This window comes from Rhinopithecus roxellana, chromosome 21 (assembly GCF_007565055.1).
Source record: "Rhinopithecus roxellana isolate Shanxi Qingling chromosome 21, ASM756505v1, whole genome shotgun sequence".
NCBI lineage: Eukaryota > Metazoa > Chordata > Mammalia > Primates > Cercopithecidae > Rhinopithecus > Rhinopithecus roxellana.
Genome location: NC_044569.1, coordinates 57,535,499 through 57,554,454, shown reverse-complemented (window position 1 = coordinate 57,554,454; position 18,956 = coordinate 57,535,499). Strand labels below are relative to the sequence as shown.

Below are 18,956 nucleotides of genomic sequence, written 5' to 3'. Positions count from 1 at the left end.
TCCTCTTTTTTTTTTTTTTTTTTTTTTTTTTTTTTTGAGATGGAGTCTCGCTCTGTCACCCAAACTGGAGTGCAGTGGCCGGATCTCAGCTCACTGCAAGCTCCGCCTTTCGGGTTCACGCCATTCTCCTGCCTCAGCCTCCCGAGTAGCTGGGACTATAGGCGCCCGCCACCTCGCCTGGCTAGTTTTTTGTATTTTTTAGTAGAGACGGGGTTTCACCGGGTTAGCCAGGATGGTCTCGATCTCCTGACCTTGTGATCCGCCCGTCTCGGCCTCCCAAAGTGCTGGGATTACAGGCTTGAGCCACTGCGCCCGGCCTGTCTTCTTTAGAGAATAACCATTCAAATCCTTCATCCATTTTTAAATTAAGTTGTTTATCTTTTTATTGTTGAATTGTAGGCCTCTGTTACACATTCTGGGTATTGACCCCCTTTCAGATATATAATTAACAAATATTTTTCTCCCATTAGATGAGTTGTCTTTCTACTCTGTTGATAGTGTCCACTGATGCCCAATAGTTTTAATTTTTATGAAGCCAATTAATCTATTTTTTTCTTTTGTTGCCTATGCTTTTGATGTCATATCTTAAAAATTGCCAAGGTCAGTGTCATGAAGATTTTTCCCCTGTGTTTTCTTCTAAGAGTGTTATAGTTTTAGTTGTTACATTTAGGTCTTTGGTCTATTTTGAGTTAAATTTTGCAGATGATACAAATCAAGGTCCAGCTTCATTCTTTTGCATGTGGATATTCAGTTTTCCCAGCACTATTTGTTGAAAAGACTGTCCCTTCCTTATTGAATAGTCTTGGCACCCCTGTTGAAAATTATTTGACCATATATATGATAGTTTATTTCTGGGTTCTCTGTTTTGTTCTCTGGTCTATATGTCTGTCTTTATGGCACTACCACACTGGTTTGATTACTGTAGCTTTGTGGTAAGTTTTAAAATCAGGAAGTGTGAGACCTCAAACTTTTGTTCTTTTTCAAGATTATTTTGGCTATTCAGGATCCCTTGATATGTCACTTCTTTTAATGCATTCAAAATGTTCATTAAGTGATTTTAACAGTGACCATAGACCATATTGACTTTCAGTCAAAAAGTTTCTGTTCATCTGGAAGAAAAGAGGAAAATGCCTTCACCCCAGCTCCTCAGTTCTTGCCCAAGACTTCAAGGCTCCTGGAGAAACCTCCTGGATTCTCCTGACTCATCCCCATATGAATCAGTAGGAGTGGGCATCCTAGTCTTGGCTGGCTGCCCTCAACCTGTCAATGGAATGGTTCAGTCAGACATCACACGTGAATAAGCATGTCAGACATACACAGAGCTGGCACAGGGAATTAGCAGCCATCTCTAGGCTTGTCTGACTCTAAGAGTGGGCGTCAGGGGTCCTGGCACCTTCTGGGGCCTATGGAAGGCTGGCAACCACTTTTCCAGCATATCTACATTTATTATCCCTGGGAACAGAGTCTTGGCTATCAAATTGCTCCAGAAGTGTAGTGAATTTTCCCTCCTGCCATCTGCTTGTTGGCATCCCTTCTATTGCCATGGATGTGTGTGACTCTCTTCCTGGTGGATTTCTTCCACCCTGCCAGGAATGGCTCACTCTCTTGATAACTCAGAACCCAGGAGGTGGAGCAGTTGCATTAACATCTCCACACTGATGGCAGTCCCTGGCTGGAAGCTAAGCACCATCTCCCCTGCCTACAGGTGCAGCATCATCCTTAGCAGCTGCTGTCGGCAATGCCCTCTTGAGCTGCTCTAAGATGCTGAGCCTATGCATAAGGACATAGTTCCCGCCCTCAAGGTGCTCACAGTCCAGTGGAGGACACAGATTTCCATCATACGAAGTGCTCACAAGGAGACTGTAGAGCATCATGGCTCAGAGAGCCAGACCTCAAATCATGGAGTCCTGAGTTCAAATCTCACCTCTACCACCTCCTAGCTATATGACTTTGAGACAAAATACTTCTGTAGCCTTGCGTCTTTGTGTGCATACATTTTACAAGTAGTATCTTTTTAAAACTTTGAGAAGTAGGGACTATTATTATTCCCATATTGCACATGGGACAAAGGTCAAGGCAAGCAGCACAGAGTGCCTCCCCACCACCTCTTCTTCTCTTCTTCCTCTTCTGTTTCTTGGTCTAGAGCTAGCAGCTCCCATTTCTCAACCTGTTTGCTCAGATTGTGTTGGCTCCTGTGTCTGGTAGACAGTGGCTCTGAAAGCTGTTCTCTCCAGCATTCATCAACCCTGAGGAGGTTTCAAGGGCCCCACTGGAAGTGGAACTGAGGCCTGAGGGCAGTATTAGACACCCTGTGCCAATCTGTTCGGAGATTGTGAAGCGGAAACCAGACCACCAACAGCCGTTTTTGGGATTCAGGCCCTATCTCATTGAACCCTCCATGGACCCAGTGGGGCAACTCTTTCTGGAGCCCTGGGGCCTGCCCTATTTGCTTATTGAGTGGCTCCTTGTTCCCAGAGTTCTGTTTCAAGTTGGTGATATAGGAAACTGTGGATCTTCTGTTGAAACATGTGCCAGGGCCAGAGGAACTGTCAAGGCTCCTTGCCCCTCACCTCCTCTCTTTTACCCTCCTCTTTTTTGCATGTCACCCCGACTCCACTGGATGGGAAGTCTCAGCCTCTCTGGATGGCATTACCTACTTCCTCTGCCTCAGGTGTCCCCTTCCTCTCTAAACTCTGCGAAGAAAGTCTGTGCCACACACTCCTGTGCAGTGATTCTGCAATCAGGGATATGTAAGGAATCTCACGGGCAGGGAGGAGGACCTTCTCAACCTACTCCCTGTGGTTCACATGTGCTCTCACAGAATCACAACCAAGATGAGCCACCAAGACTGATGGTGATGGGAGGGGTGTAGCTGTCAGGTATTATGAGATGTATACATTGCCAAGAAATACCATATTTCAGGGCTCTAACTACCTAATATGTATCGCTCGGGTTTCTCCAGTGAAGCTCAGATTTCTCTGAGGGTAACACTGTGGTCTCCTCCTACCTACCTGGGGATGGCTTTTACTCACAGTTGCTACCTTGGCCACTGGGACTTAGGGACTTGTATGAACGTTGGTAAGGAACAGATTGTGTGCATATGTGATAACGGGAGGTCATGTATAGACTCACCTGATTATCAAGACAAGCCACAGAGATAGGTGGAAAGAGCTTTCCAAAGGGGCAGAGACCTGAGTCCTAGCCTCACACTTTGGTAATTATGTGACTCTGGGCAAATTGCTCATCCACTCTGGGTCTCTGTTTTCTCATCTTCTTACTAGGTGGCATGAGATGTTCTCTGAGGTCCCTGTAGCACTTGCTTTCTCTGGCAGTGTGCTAGCTAAGAACCTTCTTTCTTGCTTGCCTCCAGGTGTCTCCCACCCACTGATTTCATACCCCACCATACCCACTTTGATGTTGTCCCTTTTGGTGAGATATTCACAGGGCACAGTGCCCAGGTGCAAGTCATAAGCTCACTGCAGAGTTACCCAGTCTGAGAATGCAGGGCTACTCAGTCCTCTCTGACTTCAGGGAAGCTCAGGGCACATCCCTGCCTTCTCTATGGGGCAGTATTGAAGGATGAGGTTGGGCGAGACATCTGAGTTAGGCAAGGCCTGGTAAGATGGCGTGAGCTCTCCAGGTAGATTTGGGATGATCTCATGTTGGGTCTTGAAGGAGCTTGGGCTGGGAGACTGTCACCCGGTAGGGAAGCATGAGCAAAACCTGTTTAAGGCAGATCCTGCTTGGCCTTCTCACCGCCAATATGACGTCATTTCCTGCCTTCTGGCCAAGTAATTACCCACAGCTCAGTGCCAACCCACAAACCCTCTCACTTTGAAAAGTACTGAGATGATCATGTGGCTTAGATTAATACTGAGCCCACGCCACACTGCTTGGGGAAGGCTCCACCAGCTTGGCCATGAGACAGGCCTCTGAAGCCAAGAGCTGTGTTGCAGCTGGCTTGGGGGCTGCTCACACCCCAGGACTGTCAGAACCCGGCACAACAGTTCAGAAATGTTTCAGACTCAGGCCTTGGCAGAAGCAGAGAGGCCCCTTGCATTTAGAGGACCCAGTGTGGAGGCAGGTCCTGATCCCACACCTGCTCTTGGCTGGGATTTGTTCTCTAGGTTTTGGGAAGGACAAGCCACCATCTAGGGGGCATGTAATCTTCTTGGGTAGATTAATAACAAATATGGTTGCAGCCAGTTTTGTTGTATACTTCAAAGAGAAGAGAGGCTGATGATTACATGAAAGAGAACCCATAAGAAGAAACAACAACTTGGGCAGGTGGGCTGGGCTCATGCAGGTGGTGGGAGGGGTGAATGACATTTACATCTGGACTCCCAGTCTGGAGCAAATGAATTGCCTTCTTTTCTTTTCCTTTCTTTCTTTCTTTCTTTTTTTTTTTTCTTATGCCCAGTGAGAAAACTAGAGCTGGGGGCTGAAAGCTGCACAGCACTTGGGGATGGGTAGAAATGGAATTGTGTTTGTTTTCAGCATAATCACTGTCTCCATTCCTGGCTGTATCATCAGGTAAATGGGTTATAGTTTTATTCCAGCCCATGCAGTGCCACACAATGATTATCACACAGCTCCAGATGTGTACCCAGTCTTGACATGACCACATTGGGCACAGTGCCCAGGGTGCATTTGAGGGGAGAATGGGATAAGAAAGGGATTTTGATTAATGTATTACGGGTATGTGCAAATTGTACTGCCCTGCAGAGGATCATGGACCTGCCAGAGGACTGCATAGTGCAAAAGCAAATGCAAAGTGAAAGCACCCTGCATGATTGGAGCATAAAACACCCATCACAAAGGCTCTGTCAAGAAGCCAGAAGCCCTGACTTATTCCCAGATTCTATAGGATATTACCGTAGAGTAATTAAATCATCAATCTTTTTTTTTTTTTTTTTTTTTTTTTTTTTTTTTGAGATGGAGTCTCGCCCTGTTGCCCAGACTGGAGTGCAGTGGCGCAATCTCCGCTCACTGTGAGCTCCACCACCTCCTGGGTTCATGCCATTCTTCTGCCTCAGCCTCCCAAGAAGCTGGGACTACTGGGTGCCCACCACCATGCCTGGCTAATTGTTTTGTATTTTTAGTAGAGATGGGATTTCACCGTGTTAGCTAGGATGGTCTGGATCTCCTGACCTCATGATCCGCCCACCTTGGCCTCCCAAAGCGCTGGGATTACAGGCGTGAGCCACCGCACCCGGCCTAAATCATCAATGTTAAAATAACTCTCTGGGTCAGAAAGCACGTGGGACTATACATCCTGAGTTTTGGTTCTGGCTTTGCCACCCAATAGCAATGAGACCTGGGGCAGATCTCAGTTCCCCTCCCATCCTCAGTTTCTTTCTCTGTAGAGTGCCTGGGCTAGGGGGTCTCTTGGAGTCTTTTCAGGGCACTAGAGTGTCCACCTTCATAACCAAAGAGAGATGGAGAGGTCCAAGGCCAGCCCTCCTTCACGGAGGCAAAAGGAGATTGGCCTTTGGTGGCTTCCTTTCTGCTGTGAACCTTTCTCCCCTATTTCATCCCCCTATACTTCCCATCTTCAAGATAGTCCCCCACCATGGACTTGGTCTCTGGGTTCCCCTTCTCCATGGTCAAAAGCTAGCTCTGCCACTTTGCCACTTATGCTAGCATGAGCAGATGCCTTAAGCTCTGTGCCTCTATTTTGTTATCTGTAAAGTGGAGATAACATTAATTTCTACCTGATAAGGTTAACTGGGGAAGTGAGGATACAGGACTTAGTGCAGAGGCACAGAGTCAATGCTCAGTAAATGACACAATAGCGTGGTGCTTGTCCTTGTGGTTAAGCTCCTGATGTTTCCTTTTCTTCTTCCCCCACATCCAGGCTTTTTCTGATTCTGAGATGCACAGGCTTAAGATTCAAACCTCTCAGAGAGGACTCTGGAGCTACTCAGTGCCCGGTTCCCCTCTGGAATCCAGGCAGGTTCAAGCAGACAACTGGGAAGAGACTCATGACCTTGACTGCAGTTAAAGCCAGGAGGGAGAGCCTCTTTTTCTGATGCTTTGTCATTTTCCTTCACAGAGCATTATACATTCTCCAGGGCCCTCTGAGCCTATTTGCTGTGGGTGCTGCTTGGGGATCATCGTTCCTTTGAACTCCATGGAGGAATTTCCAGACAGGGGCAAGGGCTCAAGGGTAGGGAGGGCTGAGCCAGCCCTGCAGCACTTTCCTCCACTGAAGCTCACAGCAGCTCCCCGCCCACCCCATCTGCTCCCACCTAGCACTGCAGAAAATCATCTCCGGAAAGAGTGGGAAGAAGAGAACCACTCTGAGTGAGGCCCCAGTGTGGCACATCAGAGAATTTAAGGACCAAAAGGAACTTTATCTACTCTTCCTCCATTTCAGAGAAGAAAATGGAAGCCCAAGGAAATTAAGCTGCTTGCTCTTGGTCACACAGCATAACTGTAGGGCAGAGCTGCAGTCTTGGGCTTTTGGTGCCAGCTCATACTCCTCTGTCATTCCTCCTGTTAAGCGTATTCATTCAGTGATTCAATGGGCATTTTGCAGGGGAGCCTTCCATGCACCAGAGCCCACGCTCAGGGTGAATACATACAGGCCCTTCTCTCTAGGAGCTCAGAGTCTAGAGGGGAGAGAATCAAGCCAATAAACAATCACAGTGTACAGGGATAGAATATTCTAAGTGGGGTATGGCCCAGGACAATGGGAGCATAGGGGAAGAAGGAATCAGGAGGGCTTTATAGAGGAGTTGATGCTCAAACTGAAACTTCATGGGTGAGGAGTTTTCTAGGATTTTAAATGAAATGAGGGCACTTGGGCAAATGAGCTCTGATGGCCCAGTGTTACTCACGCAGCTGGGAAGGGATCCTCCACCTCATATTTTCACTGTGGCCTCCACCCTCCCAGAACCACCACCAGCCACATTCTCCTTCAATCCAGCAGCCAGAACATTTGGAGAATGCATGGAATTGTGTATTTGCTTCAAACTTGGTTATTTTGATCTTTAAATAGGTGTTTAAAATAGCCTTTTTTTTTCTGTTTGTAGAAATAGCACTTTCTCCATGTTGCATTTTGTACACAAGAAAATCTGAACTGATGACACACACACTGTCTTGGCCCGGATCCAGCTGTCAGTGTCCATTCCAGCACCAATGGCTTCCTGCTGAAACCCTCCCTTGAGCCGCAGGTATTGGCCAGTGTGAGCCCAGCAAGAGTCAGAGAAAGGGTTCCCACCTGCCTGGGGTTGGGTCTCTGCTGGTGGCCTTCTTGTCTATTCTCTCTCATTGGCCATCCAGTTCTCAATCTTCCCTCCAGCCTCACTGCCACTCAGACTGGCTCAAGGCATTTGTGTGACAAAGCCAGCTTGAGGGTATAATAAATTGGCAGGAACTTTCAACGATTTCTTCTGAAATACAGAGGACGTGACCTACTGAGGTCGTGCCATTAGGTGGCTTCAGTTTTCAATCACAGAAAAAATGTGGCCATTGTAAAAATTCAAAAGTACAAATAAGCAACAGAAGAATAATAAAATCATCCATAATCCAGTCACTCAAAGATGATAATAGCTGATTTTTATCCGGCACTTACTCAACAAACTATTAATCTAGTCTATCCATCCACCTATCTATCTAAACATCCATTTAATTTTCACAATGCTGCGAGGGAGGTATATTGTTACCCCCATCTTACAGATGAAGAAAACTGAGGAAGGGAGAGGTGAAATCATTTGTCTATAAAGATGGAGCTAGGAGCAAACCCAGAGGCTTGAACTTAAGCAACTTAAGTACTGAGTACAATTGCCTTGGAGACACCGCTGTTAACATTTTGGTGAATTTCCTTCCCATTCTTTAAATTTTTGTTTATGAACATATTAAACCCTACATATTAAAATGGTATTGCATTATACTCAATTTTATAACCATGTTGTTTCCCTTAATACTACATTATAGACTCAAATCATCTTCTGATGTTTTATTTTATATTTATTTATTTTTTGAGACGGAGTTTCACTCTGTTGCCCAGGTTGGAGTGCAGTGCACGATATTGACTCACTGCAACCTCTGCCTTCCGGGTTCAGGTGATTCTCCTGCCTCAGCCTCCCGAGTAGTTGGGATTACAGGCATGCACCACCACACCTGGCTAATTTTTGTATTTTTATTAGAGACAGGGTTTTACCATATTGGCTGGGCTGATTTCAAACTTCTGACCTCAAGTGATCTGCCTGCCTCGGCCTCCCAAAGTGTTGGGATTACAGGTGTGAGCCACTGTGCCCGGCCCATCTTCTGTTATTTTAAGTGGCTGCATAGAAGTCCATGAATGGGAGAATATAATATTTCACCCCCCAAATCTCCTATTTTGGATATTTTTAGGTTGATCTCAATTTTTTGTCAGTATTAACAATGCTGTGATAGACATCTTTATAGGTGATCAATTAATGTAACTACTCCTCAGTATAAACTAATGCATAGTGCTTGAATGGTTGGTTCAAGGGATTTGCAGAATGTTAAGACTTTTGACATATATCACTCACCTGCCCTCCAGGAAGGTTGGGTGACATTCCAGTAGTATATGAAAAGTGCTGGTGTTCTGGCACTCTGGGAAGATAAATACTAGCAGTCTACTAGAGTCTGGGTTGGAAAGGGAAGTAATGGAGCCAAGGTTACAGAAATGTGCAGGTGGATGGGAGGAGTCTTCTGTAGAGAGGCAGGAAAGGAAGCAAAGGAGGACGAGTGACTGCAGGGCAGGTGGAAATAGCTCTTCAGGGCTGGGCAGTGGCTGGAAAAGGAATCAGCAGGATAAGCTAAAAGAGTGGAGGCTGATCTACTCCCTCCTATGTTTCACACCTGATAGTATCAGACTTACATTGAACAGTTCCCTAGAAAAATGTACCAGCTGTATATTTACTTGAGGGTGATGAATGGAATAGGGCAAGCTTGTCCAACCCACCACCCACAGGCTGCATGTGGCCCAGGACAGCTTTGAATATGGCCCAACAAAAATTCATAAACTTTCTTAAAACATGAGATTTTTTGCAATTTTTTTTTTTTTTAAGCTCATCAGCTATCGTTAGTGTTAATGTATTTTATGTGTGGCCCAAGGGAATTCTCCTTCCAATGTGGCCCCAGGGAAGCCAAAAGACTGGATGCCACTGCCGTAGAATATTATTTCTTGATTTCTGACCATGAGCAACTTTTAAGGACCAAGTGATGTTTTCATGTCAGTGCATAACTAGTCTTGGCTGAGGTCAAATGCACAGACTGTATTTGAGCACGTTAGTTGCTAAAGGAACAGAGCATGCACCAGGAGCTGTGGAGTGGGGCAATGTGGGTTTGGGAGGTGGGAACTTTTGAGAGAACCTGAGGTTTGAACGTGAGGTTTGAGAGAACCTGAGGTTTGAGAGAACCTGAGGTTTGAAAGCTGGCAGGATGGGGGCAATGACAGCCAAGAGGGAACTTTCTTGTCTAGATGCCCCGAGTCCAAATCTAGGCTGCACCCTTTCTAATTGTGTGAATACCATCAAGCTTCTTAAGCTCCTGCTTCCATTGCCTCATTACTAAAAGTGGTGATGCTAGTAGCCATAGGGTCCATCACTGTGAGGATTAAACGATGTGGTAGAAGTGACTGGCTCATTGCAATTTCTTGGAGCATCAGAGGTGCTTATGATTTTGGTAAGGGGTGTGTCTGCAAGGAAAGCATGGTGGAGGGTGTTCTAAGGAGAAAAGTTCCAGTTTTATTTGTAAGACAGTGAGAGGGAGAAAAGACTAAGGAAGGAAGTTACAGGAGGAAAGCAAAAGAACAGAGCCTGTCATCCATCGTCCCAGTGCCTTGTGTGTGGTCCCAGGAGCAGAGAGCATCTCGCAGAGGCCATGGAAGAGTTGGTACAAAGTGATGATGTGAGGGTGGGTTGGAGGTACTGGAGGTGGAAGACTCTGGAGAATGAGGAAGAGACAGTAGGTGAGAGCCTGGCTGAGAGGCAATGGGTCTCCAGGCCTGACGAAGGAAGAGGAAACCTTTTGGGGGTAGCATGGGAGAAAGAACTGGAGTCCACACTCCTGGGAGGGAATCCATTGGTCGGTGGCCATGAGCCAGCTTCTGGCACATGGCATTGCCCCCCGCCCATCCTTGGGTTCTGCGGACCAACCCCTCCTCACATCTGTGTGGGCTTGAGTAGTGAGGGGGCCTTCCCTGGCTGGGAGAGAACATTCCCCCTCATCTCCCACCCCCAGGGCAGCCCCCACTGAATCTCTCTCTTGCCATTTTCATCTCCTCCTACGCAGCGCCTGTGATATCTCACTTCTAGCATCTTGGCTCTCAGTGAGCGGAAGTGAGGGGTGTCAGGGTGTGAGCCATTGCAGATTCACTTGCGGGTGGGGTAAAATCAGGCCCAATCATCCTCCTCCCAACCCCCTCCTCACCCTCACCTGCTAAAATAGCTAAAGCCATGTTCTATTTAAACAGGATCTGGGGATGGGCGAAAGGCAAGGAAAAGAAACTCCACCAGTTCATTCATGATTCTCTGCTTCCTAAGAAAGCCTGGACCACGTGAGCTTCCCTGAGGCTCAGATTGCACCAGTGCAATCTGATGAGATGGGGGCTTAGTTACAGGGCATGTGCTTGACTTCTGTGGTCAGGAATGTGCCAAGCAGCCCCACCAGGCTCCACTGTGCATGCAGCACTGGATTTGGGGGCCCGGCCCCCTCATGGCTCTGCCTCTCCATGTGGCCTGGGGTAGCTCTCTGGAGATGTGTTCTGTTGCTGCTGTGTGCTGACTGTTCCAGACAGAGCACAGAGGAGGCTGTGGGGGTGGCTGGTGCACCAGGCACAGGCAGGCAGCTCGGGCCTGCCAGTGTCTGCCTTTTCTGGAAGCCCACACAGGCAGCTTCCGGCCAGCCGGCAAAGGACGGATTTCCTGTTTAGAGGGAGCAGCCTTGTGTCCCTGCCACAGGGCCTGCAGAGGAAAAACAGGGCACATCGGGGCATGTGTATCCACTGAGCAGGGCAAGGGGGGCACAGACAACCCTCTGTTGTGGCCTTGTGTGGGCACTCTATCTTTAGGCTGCAGCTAATCCCACCTGCACAGGACCCCAGCTCAATTCTGGTTGGCTTTGGAAGGTACCATGTGTCTAGCTTAATCCCTGGTCTACAACCCTCCCTGTATATTCTTCAGATCAATGCTCAAATTAGTTTGATTTCCATGAGCTCATGTTGACCTTTAGTGGAAGGAGGTGACTACCTGAAAGGTAGCGTTGCTGGGCTCAGATGTGCAGGTCACACACCGCAGAAGTGCGACTATGTAAGTAGACACGATTCACATCAGAAGGCTTATAGATTTGTGTGTTTATTATGAAAGTTATCCGACAGATGGCAGTAAAGTGTCTTGAGAAAGGGGTTCTTTTTGCCTAATTTGCACAAATGCCCCGTATAGGCTGATGGTAGCCCTGCTAAAAGGCCAGAGAGAAATCAAATCTAGGGACAATTGAACAACAGATAATACACTAAATGGGTAAATCACAGGCCAGCTCTAGAGCTGGCTTGGGTGACGATTTCCATAATCCATCACTAAGCCCTGTCTCTCCCAAGCTTGATCAGGAAGAAGGGTGCACTCAGTGCTAGCCTCTCCTCCAACTTGGCCTTCACCTCTCTTTCCATTTCTGCTCCTTACTCACTCTCACTCAGGCTATGAACAAAATGCTTAAGACTAAGGTTGCAGAAGTGGTACTGCCCTCTGTCCCCACCTTTAGGAAACCCTAGACCAGGCCGCCGCCTCTATCAGTGGACCGCCAGGCTCAGCCCAGCCACACGGCGTTGTAGGGGCAGGGAAAGTTGGCTCTGCTCATTCACAATGGGCATAGGACATGCTCCACTGCAACAGTGAGAGGGCACTCCTTCCCCAGTCTTCAGAGCCTTGAGATGCTTAGCTAATGGTCTGGGTATGCTGCCATTATCCTGTAGCCAGCAGCTGACCACCCTGGTCCAGGCAGCTTTGCTCCCATTCCAGGCCACAGAGAGCAGATCTGCCTACCACCCCCTGCCTAGAGACAGGCAGAACAGTGCCTGAGAGTGTAAGACATACCCTAACTCTCATGGGTGGCCCAATCCCAGCCTGCCACCTGTTTTTGTGTTGACCCCAAGCTGAGAATGGTTTCTATGTTTTTTAAACAGTTGAAAAGAATTTTTTAAAAAAGTAATATTTTGGGGAACATAAAAATTATATGAAATTCACATGGCAGTGTCCATAAATAAAGTCTTACTAGAACATAGCCACATACCCATTTGTTTATGTAATATTGTCTATTGTTGCTTTCGTGCCACAACAGCAGAGTTGAACAGTTGATGTGACAGAGACCGAATGGCCTGCAAATCCTAAAATATTTCCTATCTGGTGCTTTACAGAAAAAGTTTGCCGACCCTGGCATAGGGCCTGGGAGGCCTGGGGTATCCTGGGAAGAGCCCTGGATTCAAAGACCAGAGACCTTGCTTTGAGCCCTTCTTGCATCATTTAGCAACTACCTGTCCTGGGGCGAGCCACCTTGCCCTCTGAGCTTCAGTTTTCTTATCTGTAAATGAGAATGTCAACAGCACCTGCTCTGCCTGTCACATGCAGTCATTGTGTGGGTCAAATGACATCTAGGATATGCAAGTGGCTTGTTAGCTGCAAATGCCTTTGTGAATATTTAGTATTATTTGCCCTTGGAAGGTAAATCCACCATGTCATTTTCAGAGATGAAAGGTGACCTTTTGGCTCACATGGGAATTCTTTCTTATCATCATCTTTCTCCCTATTTCCCTGCTTCCTGCTGGCCTTCGGGCAGGAATTTTCTTTTTTTAATTGGTCTTTCACCTTTCTCTCTGGTCAGTGCCCAGTTGCCAGGGCAGCAGCCCTATCTCATATGTGGGCGTTTTGTTCTCACAGATTACAAGATCCAAGGGGTGAGCTGAACAAGCAAAAACCCGCTTGAGACCAGAACAGCAAGTCTGCACTCACTGAAACACTAGTCACAGGAAATTGGGGGGCATTTGTCTGACTGTTAGGAAGGCTCGATGCCCTGAGCTGACATTTGCCAACAGTGAGAGAATGGAGGCCTGCTTTTACTCAGTCTTGCTCTCTCATTGGCAGATGCACCTAAGCACAGGTCAGGGCTGGCACTGGGCCCTGGGCCTTGTTTTGGAAAATGGCAAAGTAGATAGTCTGGGGCTCTGCCTGAAGAGGGAATATGAAATAAAGGAGGTAGAAAAGTGATTAATAAACCTCAGCGTCCATGTATGGAGCCTTCTAAAAAATGGTTTCATGAGGTACATCTGTCCATCCCTGCTGCAGCTCTTTCTTCTCACTCAATGTGATTGGCAGTCACCTCTCACACAGGGATCCTATTCTCCACCCAGCCAATTGCATATGGACTCAGGGCCCCATCTGCCATAGAAAGTTCTGCAGAGGCTAGAGGACAGTCTTCTTGTTCTAGAATCAGCTTCTTCCTGACCTCTCTCCACCTGACTTCCTGATATCTTGGCTTGGGTCCCTTATCCACATCAGCTGGAAAGGCCTAGAAGCTCCTTTCCACCTCAGCCCTGGTCTCCTGATCTCTGACTTTTGGTCTGTCTCCCCACATTGCCTTGCTTTGGGTTTGTGGTCTGCTGCTCCAGACTTTCCCAGAGCATGGATGCTATGTGTTCCCAAAGTCCTATGTGGGTTCTTGCTGCCCAGGCCTCACTTTTCCTGATTTGGGGTGCTTCCCATATCTTCTGAGATGTCTCCTTGATCTCTTGGCTTCCCTCCAGAGTCTGTCATTCCTGGTCAAGTGTCAGGGAATTTCAGATTAAAAAGGACCTTTAGTGTTTCCACATCCTCTAACCTATGGCATTTTCTGTGCAGCATCCCTGGCAGGTGACTCCCCACCAATGTGCTTGGCACATGCTGTCAGGTGTCTCTAGGGAGGGGAAACTCCCTCCCTCACCCAAGGGCATCCATTCTTTGTTGAATAGCCTTAGATACTACAAAATCTTTCCTTTGGTGAGCGAAAATCTGCTTTATAACTCAACTCGCTAATTAGAATTCTGCCTTCTGGAATGATTCAGAATATTGGCGACTCCTTTGATAAATGCTTCCCAGCCCCTCTCATCCTTTCTCCTGCTTCACTGTGTGCAGTTTCCCCTGGAGCCCTGCTGCCCCTTCCAATGGACTGATGCTCAGTGGCAACCTTCAGAACCTTCCCTGGCCCCCACCCTCCATGGGTTCACCAGCCAAGGGGCCCTGGGCATCTTGCCACCCTGAAGAGGGGTCTCACCTCTGTGTGAAGTGAGCCCTGGACTGGAGTTGGGAAAGGTTGTGAGCCAAAATGAATGTTCTCAGAGGTGCTGCCAGCCAGGGAGGAGAGACCCAAGCCTAGGGGGCAGCCTCTGGAATATGGAAGATGGTAACAGCAGAATTAGCTAGCTATGGCCGAGGCCTCCCTGGTCCTTACAAACTGCATGACTCAGAAGCTCTGGGAGGGAAATCTGGAATCTGCCCATTTAACACCTGCCAGGTGTTACTGCCAGGTACCCTGAGTGTGGCCCAAGTTTCAAGCTGCTCACCTCAGAGTTCCCTGGACCTGGCCTCTTCCCAAACCTCTGGTTCTGGCTGCGGTCTCAGAGGATCTTCACTGTAAAGCAGGAGGTGTGGGAGTCTGAGAGTGGTTGCTCCTCCTGGAGCTCTCAGTTAGGGACAAGGATTGCAGGATTCTTTCCTACCCCATTTATGGGTTTCCCCAAGTGAGGATTGAGGAGAGAAAGGGAGGGCACCGGCCGCTGCTGCCTCAGTGTTCTCACCAGGTCAAGGACAACTTTCAGGGGCTGTGTGCGGGCTGTCCTCTGCGGGGCTCCTGCAGGATCCTGCACTGTGTCACCTCTAGAAAGGATGAAATTAAGTTTTCTCCTCATCTCTCCAACCTCAGTCCTTTGCCCTGAGCAACTTGCTGGGAACTTTGAATTTTAGGAAATTTGATTCAATTTACTTCCCAACGTACTTAATGAGACTGTAATGTACATGTCCAGCACTGTGCTAGGGTATGTGGGAGAGATTATCTAGGAGAAGGAAGTCCTGCTCCCAGCCCTCCTATAAATACTTGAAATTTGAAGGCTTACCTGCAGGAAGTAGCAAACACCACAAGACAGTAAATGGCAAACTCAAAAATCATTGTCACAGGCAACGTAGCAGAGCTGAGGAATACAGAAGAGAAAAACCTCTATGGGATAGGGACAGGGCTCAGAGAAGGTACTACGGAACAGGTGGGCAGAGGGGCTGGGACTCTGAACCTTGATTAGAACAGCTCTAGCTTTTACCAGCTTCATGTATTGGGCAAAAGACACCTATAAAAAAGGATTCTGCTACATAAAAAATAGGAAGCCACTGTAGGAAGGGAAAAGGGGAGGGGGAGTGGTCTCAGCACTTGGAATTGTTGGCACCCAGTGAAAAGCTGGAGGAGTCCCCTTCCCTTGACCATACATACCAACCCCTGAACTTTACTCCTCACTCTAAGGCAGGCTCCAGCTGGGGAGACCTGGGCAGGTCTCATCATGTTGTCAAGTTTACTTTGAGCCTCGTCTCCCATCAAGGCTGTGGCTGAGGCTGAAGCTAAGGCATTTGGAGGTTACAGGGAATTAAGTTTTATTCAATGAATGGAACAAAGATATAGGAAGCAGACACAGGTCTTTCAAAGAGCCCTAAGCATGCCAATCACTATTGGTGCCTCTTGTCTTTGCACTGGTTATGGCCTTGACAATTTACATATAAATTTGATTTTCATCTGCAGAATCCAGTTTTCCCAGTGAATTTCTATGCTGTGGTGTAATGTGGAAAACGAATTGGGAAAGGCAGAGGAGATACAGAGGGCCTAGAGACATTTCAACAGTTCAGGGGAGATATGGTGAGGGTTGGTTCAGGGTGGCACCTTGGGTCTGGGCTGATCCCTGTGTTTCAAGTCAACATATTAGTAGAAAAAAACAGAAGGTCTTCTCTACCTCCGATTTATTCATCACATACAGTAATGGTCATACATCCAATGACCATTTGGAACTAATGTTGAGTGATTTGTTTTTTGCTCTGTTATTGACAGTAATGATGACAATTATGTAACGACCGTTTGGAACCAATGTGGACTGACTTGTTTTTTTGCTCTGTTATTGACAGTAATGGTGACAATTTATGCATTGCTGGGGGTAAGTGTTGATGGTGTGATAGCTACTTTGGGGCCTCTATTCTCTTCTTAGGATCCTGATGAGCTAAGGTTTTTCTCTCTCCTTGTTCCTAGGTAATAAGTATGAAGTCAAGGTGTACACTGGTGATATAATTGGTGCAGGGACAGATGCTGATGTCTTCATCAATATTTTTGGAGAGTATGGAGACACAGGTAATGGGTTTGAATTCTTTTTTTCACAAGCCAAGCCCAGGACTGTTTTGTAGATGGGGTTCTTCCCACAATCCTGGCAGAGGAAGGCAGCTTGAGCTCCCCTTTGGGCTCCTCTATTGAGCATCTCTCTTCTTGTGATGTGGCTTGGAATGACCTGTCCTGGGCAGCAGGGTGTTCATTTTGTGTTATTAAGTTTATGCGTGTGATGGGTTTTCCAATTACAGTATGGCTGGTTTGTGGGTTGATTGCAATTGTCCTGCATCTCAGACCATGGACACTCCCAAGCTTCACATCTCTAGGAAACTCATTCTCACTTACTCTATCCTCCTAAGCTCCATGCCCATCTTGAATTATACTTTGGGATGTTGCTGGCTGTGGCCTGATTCAATGCAGTGGTTTGGGGCAGAACAGAATGAGGCTGGGAAAAGAATTTGAGTTGGCCTCACAGGGAAAGCAAGAACTGAGAACTCAGATACAGCTGTAGGTGTTGAGAGGAAGTTCAGGTCAGAAGAATGAGACAGGTGGTTCTCTTCTGCTTCTGCCAATTTAGCAGAATTACACAGGAGTTGGAAAAGCTACAAAGACATGTGAATTTTGTAACAATATACTAAAGAATTCAAAATGCATTGCTGAGCTTATAAGGAAAAAAAAAAAAAAAAAAAAAAAAAGAGAAATCTCCAGGTGCCAGTGCTAGAATTGAAGAGGGAATTCAAAACCAAAGTGTTAACTATGAATAGATGTGGTGGCTCCTGGAAGGAGAGAGCTTTCATGCTCGACAGTCTAGAGGATGAGCTTTCATACCCATGTGGGGTCAGGAAATGAGACCTTGGCCCTGCATGAGTCAAGAGATTTGAAATTAAAACTGAATATAAAGCCAGAAACCCTGATGGTTCAGAGGAGCATCTTTAGTGAAAAAATAGACCAGGAAAAAATTTGCTCATCAGTACAGTAAACGTTTCTTGGCAAGAGCTCTAAATTTAAAAAAAAAATGCTGAGAAATTGATACCTTAAGCCTGCACTGCATGTGGGCTTGAGGTCTGATTTTACACTACAAGTGTGATTTGGGAGCCCCTCTCCCTCAAGTACAGAAAATTGGTTTCATGCCAGTAATACCTTTCATATTTGGCAAAAGCATTTGCAAGACTGCCTGAAATTTCCACAGATAAAATACTGAAGATGTGTTCACTTTCCAAAACTACAAAACACTCAAGTATATAATTCATCATAACTAAGCATTAATCAACACAACACACAATAAGATTAAATCCTCAAGAATTTCAGATAATTAGATACATTGTGGTGAAACTAAAGGCAAAGGGAAATATTTTTAAAGGAAGCAGATTTGGCAGATTACTTTCTATAAAAACAATAATTAGATTGATAGCAAATTCCTATCAGCAACCTATGTAGGTCATAAGTATGTGGAATAGTATCTTCACTATTATAAGCAATGATATATATCATCCTATAATTCTATACCAGCTAGGTTATCATTCCAGCGTGAGAGCTACATTAGCAAATTTCCATGCAAACAAAGATAAATAGAGTTTACCATTCATATGCTTAAACAACCACTAAAGGATATACTTCAAGAAAAAGGAAATTGTATGCAGAAGAAAGGAATGAGATACAAGAAACAAAGGTGAGCAAAAATGGGATAACTATGTAATGAATCTAAGCAAGCATTGACTATACAAAACAACAATAATGATGACTAACATCAGTGCATGAGGAAATGTGAACCCCAAACAATTAAAATCAATAAAATTTGAGAAGGAAAGTGGATGATGAGAGTTAAAACATAGCAAGGGTCTTGGCCCCTGCTGATCTCCCCATTCCCAGGAGAGTAGGGATAATGATTAACTGTAGATTTTAATAAGTATGCATATCAAAATTGTAAAAGTAATCCCCCAAAAGCAGAAATGTATAATTTGAAAACCAAAGGAAGAAATAAAAGGGAATAAATAATCAATCCGATAGAAGGAAGGAAATGAAAAAAGGGAAGCGAAGAAAAAACATGGCTAATAGCAAAAAGTAAAACAAGTGTATTAATAAATAGAAAAAAATCATCATTTAAAAGATGGATATTCTGTTAGATGAAAATTCTAAAATCCAGCTTAAATACAGTATATGATACAGAAAGTCTGAGAATAAATGGGATGAAATAAAATATACCAGGAAAACATTAACAAACAGCAAATATTCTGGCATAGCTATATTAATATCTGTCAAATGAAACCTTAAGGCAAACAACTTTGTTCAAATAAAAATATATTAGGCAATGACAAAAGGAATAATGACAAAAAGAATGATACAATAATTTTGAGCTTGTGTAAATTTAAGGACATATTCCCAAAATATGTGAAGCAAAAATTAACAAAATTCTTGGCGGAATTTGGCAAATACAGAATCATAGTGGGAGATTTTCATACAATACTCTCAATAATGGATAGGCCAAATGCATACAAACTTAGTATGAGTGGAAAAGATTTTAACTACACAGTTAATAAGCTTGACCTAAAGGGAGTATATAGATTACTGCATCTAACTGATAGAGAATACACATTCTTATCAAGCAT

At 45.8% G+C, this 18,956-nt stretch overlaps 1 protein-coding gene across 1 annotated transcript in view; it reads left to right on the top strand.

The window, feature by feature from the left end:
• Nucleotides 1–18,956, top strand: part of LOXHD1 (lipoxygenase homology domains 1) — a 192,248-nt gene that overhangs the window by 27,161 nt on the left and 146,131 nt on the right. The window contains exon 5 of the mRNA XM_010386815.2: nt 16,279–16,377. Within this exon, the coding sequence (XP_010385117.1) occupies nt 16,279–16,377 (99 nt within the window). The remainder of the gene's footprint in view (nt 1–16,278; nt 16,378–18,956) is intronic.